At 33.1% G+C, this 11,757-nt stretch overlaps 6 protein-coding genes across 8 annotated transcripts in view; 2 read left to right on the top strand and 4 right to left on the bottom strand.

Moving 5' to 3' along the window:
* Nucleotides 1-16: 16 nt before the first annotated feature.
* Nucleotides 17-862, bottom strand: LOC17893678. The gene has a single exon (XM_006300109.1). The coding sequence runs from the start codon at nt 860-862 to the stop codon at nt 17-19; it is 846 nt and encodes a 281-aa protein (XP_006300171.1).
* A 359-nt stretch (nt 863-1,221) lies between these two features.
* Nucleotides 1,222-1,928, top strand: LOC17892777 (gibberellin-regulated protein 12). Its single transcript, XM_023786820.1, has 4 exons — nt 1,222-1,296; nt 1,396-1,434; nt 1,546-1,576; nt 1,673-1,928. Exons 1-4 carry the CDS (start codon nt 1,234-1,236, stop codon nt 1,852-1,854), a joined length of 315 nt encoding a protein of 104 aa, XP_023642588.1. The 5' UTR covers nt 1,222-1,233; the 3' UTR covers nt 1,855-1,928.
* A 1,007-nt stretch (nt 1,929-2,935) lies between these two features.
* On the top strand, nt 2,936-3,928 carry LOC111831476 (small EDRK-rich factor 2). Its single transcript, XM_023785739.1, has 3 exons — nt 2,936-3,044; nt 3,427-3,529; nt 3,645-3,928. Exons 1-3 carry the CDS (start codon nt 3,038-3,040, stop codon nt 3,745-3,747), a joined length of 213 nt encoding a protein of 70 aa, XP_023641507.1. The 5' UTR covers nt 2,936-3,037; the 3' UTR covers nt 3,748-3,928.
* Nucleotides 3,929-3,989: 61 nt separating this feature from the next.
* Nucleotides 3,990-5,266, bottom strand: LOC17893596 (probable calcium-binding protein CML22). 2 transcript variants are annotated; one of them, XM_023785738.1, is made up of 5 exons: nt 5,170-5,266; nt 4,896-5,096; nt 4,609-4,811; nt 4,358-4,538; nt 3,990-4,251 (listed from the first exon to the last, which is right to left on the bottom strand). In XM_023785738.1, the coding sequence occupies exons 2-5, from the start codon at nt 5,089-5,091 to the stop codon at nt 4,142-4,144; spliced, it is 690 nt and encodes a 229-aa protein (XP_023641506.1). In that variant the 5' UTR covers nt 5,092-5,096; nt 5,170-5,266; the 3' UTR covers nt 3,990-4,141. The 2 variants fall into 2 exon arrangements, with proteins under 2 accessions (XP_023641506.1, XP_023641505.1); XM_023785737.1 differs by lacking the exon at nt 5,170-5,266 and having other exon boundaries at nt 4,896-5,159.
* Nucleotides 5,267-5,396: 130 nt separating this feature from the next.
* On the bottom strand, nt 5,397-8,154 carry LOC17893774 (protein PHR1-LIKE 2). 2 transcript variants are annotated; one of them, XM_023785736.1, is made up of 6 exons: nt 7,803-8,154; nt 7,240-7,316; nt 6,914-6,968; nt 6,497-6,575; nt 6,332-6,401; nt 5,397-5,998 (listed from the first exon to the last, which is right to left on the bottom strand). In XM_023785736.1, the coding sequence occupies exons 1-6, from the start codon at nt 7,996-7,998 to the stop codon at nt 5,579-5,581; spliced, it is 897 nt and encodes a 298-aa protein (XP_023641504.1). In that variant the 5' UTR covers nt 7,999-8,154; the 3' UTR covers nt 5,397-5,578. The 2 variants fall into 2 exon arrangements, with proteins under 2 accessions (XP_023641504.1, XP_006298939.1); XM_006298877.2 differs by having other exon boundaries at nt 5,397-5,989; nt 7,803-8,152.
* Nucleotides 8,155-10,539: 2,385 nt separating this feature from the next.
* Nucleotides 10,540-11,757, bottom strand: part of LOC17893444 (probable pectinesterase 29) — a 4,430-nt gene continuing 3,212 nt past the window's right edge. Inside the window, exon 4 of the mRNA XM_006300074.2 lies at nt 10,540-10,953. Coding sequence (XP_006300136.2) covers nt 10,540-10,953 — 414 coding nt within the window. The remainder of the gene's footprint in view (nt 10,954-11,757) is intronic.

The following is an 11,757-nucleotide window of genomic DNA, read 5'->3' as shown; positions in this document are numbered from 1 at the left end:
CCCTAGCAGACCATATCTATGACAAGTGATCAAAAACGACCAATGATTCATTCACCTTTCGAACCTTCTCAAGATACTTGCTCCTGTTCTTGAGCAACTTGTTGTACTCACACTGCAAATCTGGTAAAATGTTTCGTACAGCAAGTTTCGGATCCTTCAAGCATCCTCGTGGCAACGTTCTTCGCCGCTGTTTGTAAAACCGTCTGATTGCTCCGTATACACCCGCCTCCGGCTTCTTGTTATCCTCAGCCGCCGCAAACTTAATGGCTGATTCAATGGCATGAAAGTACATGTCATCTTGGAACAGCTCATCCTCTTTCTCACGCGTAATCTCACATCGTTTCTCGTCTTCTACTAAACCGTGGTCGACAAGGATCATCCTAAACTCCTCTCTCAGATTAGGGTAACCTCGTAACACTCCGTCAACTTCTTTCTTGAGAATCGTCACGTCTTTATGTTCCGTGTGTCTCACGAAAGCCTCTATAAACCCTTCTCGTAACCCTTCCCTCTTCTTCCTCAACGTCTTTAAGAAGTCTTTTATTCGATCAAGATTCTTTGGATCAACAACAACAATCTCTTCTCGACGAGAACACGTCTCCAAATCTTTCAAGACTTGATCAAAGGCTTCGAGCAAGACGTCGCAGTTCTTGAAAATAGTCTTGATCCTCGTTCTGAGATCGGCCAGGTTCAAAGTTCCAGAATGATAAAGACTCAACGCAGTAGCGTATTGAAGGTAGATTCCTCTGTGGTTCCTGTCTTCATCAATCTCTTTTATTTTTCTCACAAACTCGCGAAACCGCTCGTACTGTTCATACGTAAATTTGGAAGGGAGTTTAATCGGAGAGTTTCTCGTCGAATGCATCGCTCATAAGATTTGATATTTTTGTCGTTGTAACTTTTTTTTGAGTATACAAAAAAGGTAAGCTTCTCTTTATATAGTAGAGCTGTTTGTATATTCCTAATCCATATAAGTAGTGTAATAGTGTAATTATTAATTTGGTTAAGTAAAAAAAAAATGGAAAATCATAAATGATAAACCTAATTAATCAGTCAATACTGTAATTATTAATTTGGTCAGCTATTTGATCCCAATGCAAATATTTCATTGACCAATACTTTGGTAATATCTTATTTACAGTCTTAGATACTAAATACTATTGGCTATAAATAGATTCAACATTGATACACACAGACACATAAAAAAAAACACAAACAAAGAAAAAGAAAAAGAAAATGGCTAAGTTCATTGTCATCTTTATTGTACTCAGCTTTTTGTTTGCTACTCAATTTTCCAATGTAAAATTGCTTATATATATTTTTCTTCTATTGATTTGTGAATCGTCTTAAGAACATTTTCGTTAATCTATTTTTATACTTTTTTGTTGTTTCTTTCAGGCAAAGGAATTAGCAAATCCATCACAGCCAATCCACAAGGTATTCATCAAACTAAAAAAACATCAAAAAACCAATATATTAGAGATTATATATGTCTACATATAAACGTATACTTATCATTTATATAATTACAAAATTACATAATTTCAGGATGGAGGAGAGGGTTCGCTTACTATCGCAGGTAACTATACTTTTGTATAAAAAACGTTTTGTTGCATTTAAATGTTGAATGAAAATATTAACTTTTTCTTATAAAAATTTTGTGTGGATTTTGAAGAGTGTCCTGCGGCATGTAACGTTCGGTGTTCAGCAACATCTCACAAGAAGCCATGTTTGTTCTACTGCAATTATTGTTGCAAAAAGTGTTTGTGTGTACCATCAGGAACATATGGACACAAAGAAGAATGTCCTTGCTACAACAATTGGAAGACTCAAGAAGGTGGACCAAAATGTCCTTAATTAGATTAATATAGTTATGTTGTTTTTTAATTTTGATTAAGTCTATGTAAACGTTTTAAGTAATTTTAATATTATTTCAGAGATAATCAAAATTGCTATTATAGAAAAAAGTATTTGACCAAGATTATTCAAATTATATGTTTAAGAAAATTATAGAAATTGACAAAATAAAATTATAGAAAGATAATTGAAAGTTACTATGCCATATGTTTTAAAAAGTGAGATTCTCAGAAATATAGAATGACATACACAATACTCCCTCTGTTTCATTATAAATGATGTTTTAGCCAATTTTTTTTTTGTTTTAGTATAAGTGATGTATTCAATTTTCTGTGTAAGAATTTAATGTATTTAATATTTTTTGACCAATTATATTTTACATCATATTTTTTATTGGTTGATGAATTCATATTAGTTAATGATGTTTTTATGGAAAATAAGTAAGTTATATGTTTTATTATTTAGTGTGGCAAAACCTTAAACATCACTTATAATGAAACAGAGGGAGTATTTTTTTAAAGAACATTTGATCGAGCTATTATAGAGTTTCTTTCTTTTAATCGTCTTGAATAAGATAAGAATTATATATTCAAGATTTTTCACAAAAAAAAAATCAACTTTTTTACAATATTAATGTCCAATAATCAGTTTTATTGTAATTGATGGTTTTCAAATTTCTATGTAAAAGTTAAAATATTTAATATTTTTGACCAATCATATTGTATAATATATTTTTCTTTGGTTGAATTAATTTAATGAAATGGTATTTTTATGGTAAAGATGTAAATCATTTTTTTGGTAAAAATAAATTATATGTTTTTTTCTAAGTTGTGTGTAATTACCTTAAACATCTAATCCACCCATAGTAATAAATTACGAAAATTTGGATTAAGGGTTAAGAAACCAAAATAATCTCTTTGCTCAAAATCAAATTAGGCAGAAAACCAAAACCGAAACTAAACCGAACTAGACAGATAAGGAAAACCGAACTCTAGGCCTAGAAATTTCGATAACCAATGGAAATTACGATTTAGGACTCATAAAAAAAGTAAAAAACAAAAAATGTTATAAATAATCGAATTAATTCCATCAATCTTCTTCGTTCTCTGGCTTCTCTTGGTTCCGCACCGTCGGGGATCTCTGATCTCTCAAAGATCGCTTGTACGCTACGCAGATCTCACCCATGACTCATATCCTTCTCTACCTTCGTTTTGATTCCTCTCTTCTCCGAATCTGTTTCTTTACCCTTCAATTTGATCTGTTCTTTCACAAGTTCTGTGTTTCGCTAGCGTGATTGTTCAATTCCCGAAACTTGGATTTTGTGCTTGTTGCGTGTTCTACAAGGTTGAAACGACCTAAATTTTTATATTTTTTTAGGGTTTTGTTTTTGGATTAGTTATTGTCATTGATTTCTCCGTCTCGAATCGTATGTTTTTGAAGTTGTGCCAAGATGGGGAGCTTTCACGAGTTCTATGGCAGATCTCTGAATCTTGATGCAAGGGTTTGCTAAAAATTTGTGTGCTTTATCGATTTGAAATCAGAAATTGTTTTCTTTGATTGTGAATTTTGCACGTGGAAGTCAAAGAGAGCGTGACCGTGAAAGGGCTTTAGCTCGTACCGGAGGCAAAGGAAAGACCAAAGATGATGGCTTAACTCCAGAGCAACGTCGTGAAAGGTAACCCATTTCGTAGTTGTTCTTGGATCTCATCTGCTTAGCTTACAACGTTGGTCTCTATGATGGGGGTTGTTGATTCCTTTTGTGTTGTGTGTGTTTGTTTGTATGATAAAAGGGATGCAAAAGCATTACAGGAGAAGGCTGCAAAGAAAGCTGCTCAAGCAGCAGCAGCGGCTGGTTCTGGAGGAGGCAAAGGAAACAACAATACTAAGAAATGATGATCATCAATGCTTCCATGTTTGTAACTTCTATCTTTTGATATTGGCACTGTTTTATGTGCTTTCTGAATGTGAAAGTTTGATGTTTGTGCTTCGTTTGATTTGGAGTTTTATATCACTTTGACTTGAGGATGTACTTTGATTAACCAATGACTCATCCAAGAATCAATGATTACAAGTATATTTGTCCAAATTCTTGTCTGAGTTCAATAGATCTTGCTTGTAGTACAATGGTCAGGTTATTGAGAAATAATGAATTAAACAAGCTTTGATAACAGAGTACATATATGTGTACAGAGGAAGCCAAACTAACACCATTTGATACATCATGATAATGAAATATGGTTTCTACAGAATATATGTGCAAAGTTGTCATATGGTTCCAAGTGGTTTTTTAGCTGCTCGTATAGTAATCATCTGCATCATCAAGACCAACCCAACTCATGAAAGCAAATAGAAACTCTCTAAAACCCACTTTCCCTTTTCTTCCCCAATCCATTTCTTCTGCACTCACACAAGAACATATAGAATCCAATGAGTTTAATCGAATTCATGTGAATAAACACATTGTAAAAAGAGAAGAGAAAGAGTGTGCAGGATTTATATGTACCAAATCTCATGTTGGTGACATGTGAAGGAGATCTCTCTAAAGGATAGTCTTCGTTGTTTAATGTCTTTATCACATCAGCCTTGTTCAGTTTCCCTTTACCATCTTTGTCCAAAAACAAGAACACTTCCACTATTGGATCAAATATAGATTCAACCAACTTTGGACCCATCTCTCTCGATTCCTACGAAAACACGACATAATTTAGATTTGATCATTCGATTTATCTATGATACTGTCATTTGATTATTTACCGAGTTAGATTCAGAGGAAGGTTTTGAGAGAAGATAGATGAGACAGAGAAGGACTATAAACTCATTGAATTGTATCCCTTTGCTTCCATCAACATCACACCATCCATATAAGCCTTTCACTTCTTCATCTGATAAGCTTAGTTTTAGTTCCTCTAAACATTTCTTCAGCTCCTCGATATCGATTGTCCCGTTTTTATCATTATCTGAGAATATCCGCAGAACCAAAATGTTAAAAAGAAAAACCAGTGGAATCTTGATGAAAGCTGAAAAAGATCAAGAAAACTTACCATAGGATTCGAAAACGCTTCTGATGTTTCTTAATCCTTCTCTTAGCTTAGGAAACTTCATGATTATTGAATCCATAGACTTTAAACTCCGGTGTCCCGGATAAATCCTCCGGCTCTCCACCATTTTCCGTGCAAGCTTCGCGTCCAGCTCAGCATACTTCTTGTTTTTCTCCGAGTTAACACAGCAGCAATTCATGCTCCCTACACGGTTTTTGTATTTCAAAACTTTGTATTATAACATTCAAACATAGCACAAAAAAATATGAGAACTCACCACAACGTTAATTTTGATGGTCGTAGGATGAGAGGAACAAGGCGTAAGTACATAAAGTAAAGCATAAAGCATAATGAAGAAAGGCATTACGAATAGTAGCAAAGTTAAAGGCTGAAACTTTGGTGGCCCTTTCATCATTTCAATGTTTATTAAATTATCAATAGAACTTTTTCTTATGTCTTCTATAGTTTCTACCTTTAAATCCTTTCACTTGAAAACAAGAATAATTAAAGGCAAGGGTAAAGGAAACACTAAAGCTTCAGCTTCAATATCAAATATATACATGAGTAGGCTAAGATGAAATTTTGACGACAAGTTTATATCGAATATTACAGACCCCTCAAAGCAAGTAAAGAAGAGTTAAATCTTATCTCTATCTTTCCCATATTGATTTCTTTCTTCCTAAACTTTATCCAATGGTACTACTAGGCATAATCCAGCCCGCATCATACCCAACACCCATATTGTCTCCACGTTGTCGCTTCTTCATCGATGCAGCAGAAATTGAGCTCCCATTAGTGACGGAAGTCAGAGAGCTTTCAACTGAACAGTTGGTTGTGATGTTGTTTTTGTTGTCTATTGCTACTGCAAGTTCTGACAAAGATGGCATCATCATCATCTTTGTTGCATCGAAGAACGGAACAGTTGTTCCTTGAGAGACATTGGAAACTTTGATGGCTAGCTCTGATAGCTCTTCCCTAGCAGCCTCAAGCCCGGCAAAAGCAGCAGCTTGCTCGTCAAAGGCCTTGCAAGCTTTTTCAAGAATTGATTGCAGGTACTTTCCTTGGGCCTCTATCCTCAGCTGGAGTCTCCGTTGCACCTGCCCATACTAAAAGACCAATCAAAGGTTTGTATTTTAACAGCACAGCCTGTTGCATAAACTCCTATAAAAGTGGCAATTTTTTCAGTCTCAATGGCGCTTTTGTTCATTTTGTCCATCCAGGACAGATGGAAACAAGGAGCACTGTTCATATGTACAGCGGAACCAAATTTCTTTTTTTTTTTTGTGTGGTAACAATCACATTTTAATTTTTGGATTGGACATTGGTTAAGAACTTAGAATAAGGGTTCTACTCTAGTTTGCAACTTTGGAGCTCAACTTTTTGTAAATATGTGTTTTGTATCTTCAAGATCAATGACAAGAGAAATAAAGAAAACTAACCTCCAATTGCTCGTGTAGTCTTCTTTGGACTTCCATCTGAGCGCGTAGAGCCTCAGTGACTTGGTAACCCCTGGCATGCAAACAAATAAGGAGGGTTCATAAAAATGTATTTCGCTAACCAGCAGTAGCAGAGAAAAGAGAGGAAAAATTCAAATGTAACCATACTCGTTCTGCTCCTGTTGCGCCATTCTCAATGATGATGTTGAAGATGAACCTGTGTCCTGACTCTCCCCAACACAAGAAGCTGGAGCGTCCAGTTCACATAATTAGTAGAGGCACGATATATGGACACACAACTGATTCATCAAAACAGGGCTCCTACTAATTGAAACTCTTAATTTTACTTTTTCAAAATTAAGTTTTTATTTGACAACTTAAAATCATGAACAGTTAACTAAGATATATATTCTGATGACGCAGGTGAGAAAAACAGCAGGGTCCCTTATGCCTCTCACATCAAATTGGTCTACAAAATGTCTAACAAATATGATTCCAAATAGCCATATGGATAGAGAGTAGAACTAAGAGGCTTCACCAACAGAGATATAGACAAAAAAGAAAAAAAGTCAACTGAGTAGATACCATCCTTGGAGTTCTCAGTTGATTCTTTGCAAGCTTGCCTGCCTAGGCGGAATTTCTGTTGAGCATAAGAGAGAAACATAACAACATCAAACACCCCAAAATTCTTTGGATTACTAATGCTATTAACCGTTAAACCCCGGAAAGTACAACAGTCTACGACTCTTAAAACTCCAGAAATCTCAGTATCTAAGGTCTCCACTCATTGAAATCTAGCTATCTAGGTGGTATCTCATCAACCAAATAGCTCTGATAACAGTCAATCAGAAACCATAACTCCGGAAACATTTTGTTCAAAAGCAAACGAGGAAGTAAACAAACAAACAAACCTGAAGATGTGATTTGAGGTGGTAGAGAGTGAGACCCTTCACTCCCATTGTCCTCATGATAGTTTTAGGCGTCGCTTCTGTAAGTTGAAAAAGAGAGAGAGTCAGAAGGGTCTCTTCATTAACAAAGCATGGGTAGAATCAGCTATAGGAAAACCACAAGCTTCAAATTTTTCAGAAATTATACTGACACTTCTTAATTACTACTCTTGACTGATTTCGAAGAAAGGAACCAAATTTATACACTGCATCATATGCTTCTATTACGGGAAGTATAAAGAAAGCCACTAATAAAGATCTCGATTCCACAAGTCTCAAGAACAATTAGATTAACCATACAGAGATACATGTAACAGATTCTTCACAAGTCTGAAATATTTGAACTTTGAGAGAAAAATCGAAACTTTTGAAGAGGGCAAGCAAGAAACTGAGCAAAGAGAAGAAGCAGCTTGCTCAAACACACATTTCATCTCAAGATCCAAAAAAAATTCAAACAACAAGAGATTAACAAATTAGAGAGACAGAGAGAGAGAGACAACAAAAGCTAAATGAGTAAAAATACTAACTATCAGGACCACCGAGCTGAGTAACGGCGTCAACGAATCTCTCATGGAGCTCAGCCGTCCACCGGAGACGAGGTTTAGGGTCAGTGGTTAAGACCAAACAAGCGTCACCGGGAAGATTGGTCCCATCAAGAGGTCCATGGTAGTCAGGACCAACGTGTCCACCATCGAGAGGAAGCGAGCGAATCGCTGAGTACATTTCTTTTTAGGCAACTTTTTTCTCGGCGCCGATTTTACCGGGAAAGTGAAAGAAGCAAAGCTTTAGGGGAAAAAAAATGGAATTGGGTGGTAAGGAAGATTGAGGGGAGGTTCGGATCCGGGTCAGGATCCGGGTTTTGGACAGCGAAGAGACGGGTGGATATAAGATTGGACGTATGTGTATATGTTACTCCGATTTGCGTGTGAACATGTTTGGTAATAATCTATTTTGTAGCAGAGAGTGAGGTACTTTGATTGATTAATCTACTGTTGAATTATTGATCAACAATTTTTTTATATTATTTCTTAATTATCTTTAGCTCTTTTTAATTAGAGAGTCGTTTTCATTAATTGATAGGTTAAAGTTAGAATTAGAAATCTAATTGAATTCGGATGTAAAAATTGTGGTTTAGAATTCAGATTGGCAAAACTTATATCAATGTGTTATATCGACTTATATCCATTTGCTTTTAACAAAATAAAATAAAAAATTATATCCATTTGAATTTTTATGTAATGAAAAGTAAAGTTTGAATACACTAATTGCATTCAAAACTAGCAAAAGATTATAAAAACAAATTTAATCAAACCAAAAATACTTATGCATAGCCTATATTCATCGATTTTGGTTTTGAGTAAAATTATCATTTTTATGTTATAACGGAAAATCACGATTTTTTTTAACAATTTTAAAGCTTTTTTTTAGGACTATGTAGCTTAATTTTTGATATTAGGTTCATAACTAAGAAGTCATATTTTAAAAGTAGAAATGCAAAATAGAAAACACTAACAAACAAAGGCAAACAAGTAGATTGATTTTTTTTTGATAAATTTTCTTTTAAAGTAGTATCTTCAAGTTTGACAAAAAAAAAAAAAAAGAGTGGTTATCTTTTAATTTCTTTTTAAACTATACCTGATTTAATTAAATTTTAATAATTATTTTGAACATAGAAATGTTATAGTTGGGATGTCACTATTTCCAATTATAGTAATTTTATCATTTTATTTTAACTCATATGATCAAAATTTATTTTTATAGGCATGTTTTTATGTGAATTATATGTTACATAGCGAGTTAGTCAATGTCAACTGTATAGAATATAAATGTTTGTATCCAAAATTTTATACAAACTTTGATGGTAATGAAAATGTTATTTAGATATATGGAAGCTTTAAATAAAGTTTTGTTAAAAACATCTGTACTTTTAATTTCATAGTTATTATAATATTTGTTTTGTTAAAATTATGTTTAATATCATTGCGTAAGGCGCTGGGAAAAAATAGTAATGTAGAAGAAAAACAATTATAGGTAGTTGAAAAGAAAATCAATAATTAACAACTAAATTTTAATATCATATGTTAAAAAAATCATAAAATGTATAAAACTATCTCTATCCACCAACCCTGTTTTGATTAAATAATAATTGTGAAACATGCATGCGTCCACCATAGTAGACTAAATAAGTAACATAAGTACACTAAACTCTTGAGTTGTTTGTGTATTTTAATTCCCTTTGAGAACACCTCCATTAGGAAAAATACTAATTGCAAAATAATTGTACATATCACATATGTTCATCTCGAAATCGTAAATACGAACAATACCATTTGAAGCATAAGGTTATGTATTTTCAAAAATGAAATAATATTCATCATCCGTTAATATATATCATTCGTTTTATATAAGAACGAATGTTACACTAATTATAGTTTTGAGACCAAACAAAACAAAATTATTAAGAAACTTTGATTTACCAACTCTTGGAAACCTTATTGATATAAGTAGAATAAAACAAAAACCAAAGAAGAAATATAAGTTATAACAACTGAACAAGTTGAGTCAAACACATGGCTTCGACATATTTTATATTGATGTCTCTACCAACTTCGCCGATTTGTGACTTTATATATGTTTTATTCTTTAGAATATTATTAACTACTAAAATTGAAAAAAAATTGATCTATGAGTCTGATGTCGATGGCAAAGACAAGGGTTGTTTCATGCTTTTCTGTTTCATCAGTTGAAAAATAGTGAGGTTAGATGATTGGTACTATGATATGACTGCAGTTGAGTTACAACAAATGATTCATCAGAGTTGATTCAAGCCATACGATTAGTGTAGTTGAAATGGTGTTCTTTTCCAAATTTTTCTATTTTTGTGATATATGTTTCTTGACAGATTATATGGAATACAGTTAAATCTTACTCAACATAGAAAAGCTTTGATAGGTATGTTTGTGACACGAGGATTAGTCTTAACAGGGATAAATGGATTTATTGGGCATAGTTGCAAAGGTGTCATGAGGCCCAACAAGTAACAACAATATACAAAATACAAAACAAGATTTGCTAATATGGTGAAATTCATAGAAAGATATATAAAACCAAGCTCGTTGAAACGTTTTGTTATTTCAATGTCAAATGTCAAAGATAAAAGGACACAAAAGCATAACAAAACATACTACATTTTGGTTAAACAAATTAAAAAAAAAAAGGGGATGATCGATCACTATAAGAAATCTAATAAAAAAACATGAGAGATCAAGCAGGAATAGGCAAATCTTCAACCCATCCACCACGATTAATAAAGCTAAGATCAGCCAAATCTTGGACAACAGATCCACTCAGCTTCTTAACCCACTTCACACGTCTTCCTGTCTTTGCTCCACTTCCGAAACATCCATGTTCTGCATACATCAGTTGGTTTTCGTGTCCATCAAAGTTCCATGCATCCCATCCTTCAGGAACAACCACATCAGTCAGGTTCGAGTTGTAAAATATCACTCTAGAGTAACCTCTCCACGCTCTTCCCAAGAAGGCCATCCCCGTTCCATAAACGAGGCTGTTTATGAAGATGAATCCATTCGCGTCGTAAGGGTTGGTTCGTCCTTGAGCCGTTATGTAACCAGGTATACCTGGTTGCAGCTGCCCACCTAGCACTTGTATCACACATCTCTATACAAACCCAACCAAAACACAAAAGTTAATCAATACAACTAGACCCGAATAAATAGGAATTATAGTTCTATATCTATACTATTAAATCTGAAGTACACAATGAATTTACACTATAATTTCAAAATGAAATAATTATCATTTCTAACTGGGTTAACACGCGGATCTAACTAACTAAACGGATATGTTAATCGGGTTTAGAGATTTAATCTCCATCGTTCATTTTTCAGTTGATAAAAAAAAAAAATTGGTTTTCAATATTAAAGGAAAGATAATTATTACGTTTGATATTTAACTTTATTTGTAAGATACAATGCCTAAAATTTAGCTTAATTGGCAAGATTTTCTTAATTTCAAATATTTTATAAAGATCTTGATCGAAATTTTAAACATTGAGTATTTTAATATTTGTTTTAATGGAAACCATTCCATGTTTTCTTAGTATGGAATATTCAATGTAGTTGACTTTTTAAACTATTTTAATTTTTAACTTGACCAACCAAATCAATCTATATTAACATTTTATAAATACATTTGATAATATAACTTTTTATTTGTAAGATTTTTATTAATAAACTTTTGTCATTTCATTATATATTAAAAATTGAAGAATTATTTATTAAGTAATCATTATCCTATTCGATTTTCTTTGAATATATATTTCCTTAATCATTTAAAATCCATAATATGTATATATTTCCTTAATCATTTAAGTCTAAATCGTTTATATCAAAATCATTAATTTATGGTAGGCAAAATCAACGGATTATATCTTAATTTATAACAATTTACTAATTTATGGTA

This window comes from Capsella rubella, unplaced genomic scaffold (genome assembly GCF_000375325.1).
Source record: "Capsella rubella cultivar Monte Gargano unplaced genomic scaffold, Caprub1_0 scaffold_3, whole genome shotgun sequence".
Classification (NCBI taxonomy): Eukaryota; Viridiplantae; Streptophyta; class Magnoliopsida; order Brassicales; family Brassicaceae; genus Capsella; species Capsella rubella.
The sequence above is the reverse complement of the archived record's forward strand: the minus strand, read 5'-3'. Positions and strand labels throughout refer to the sequence as shown.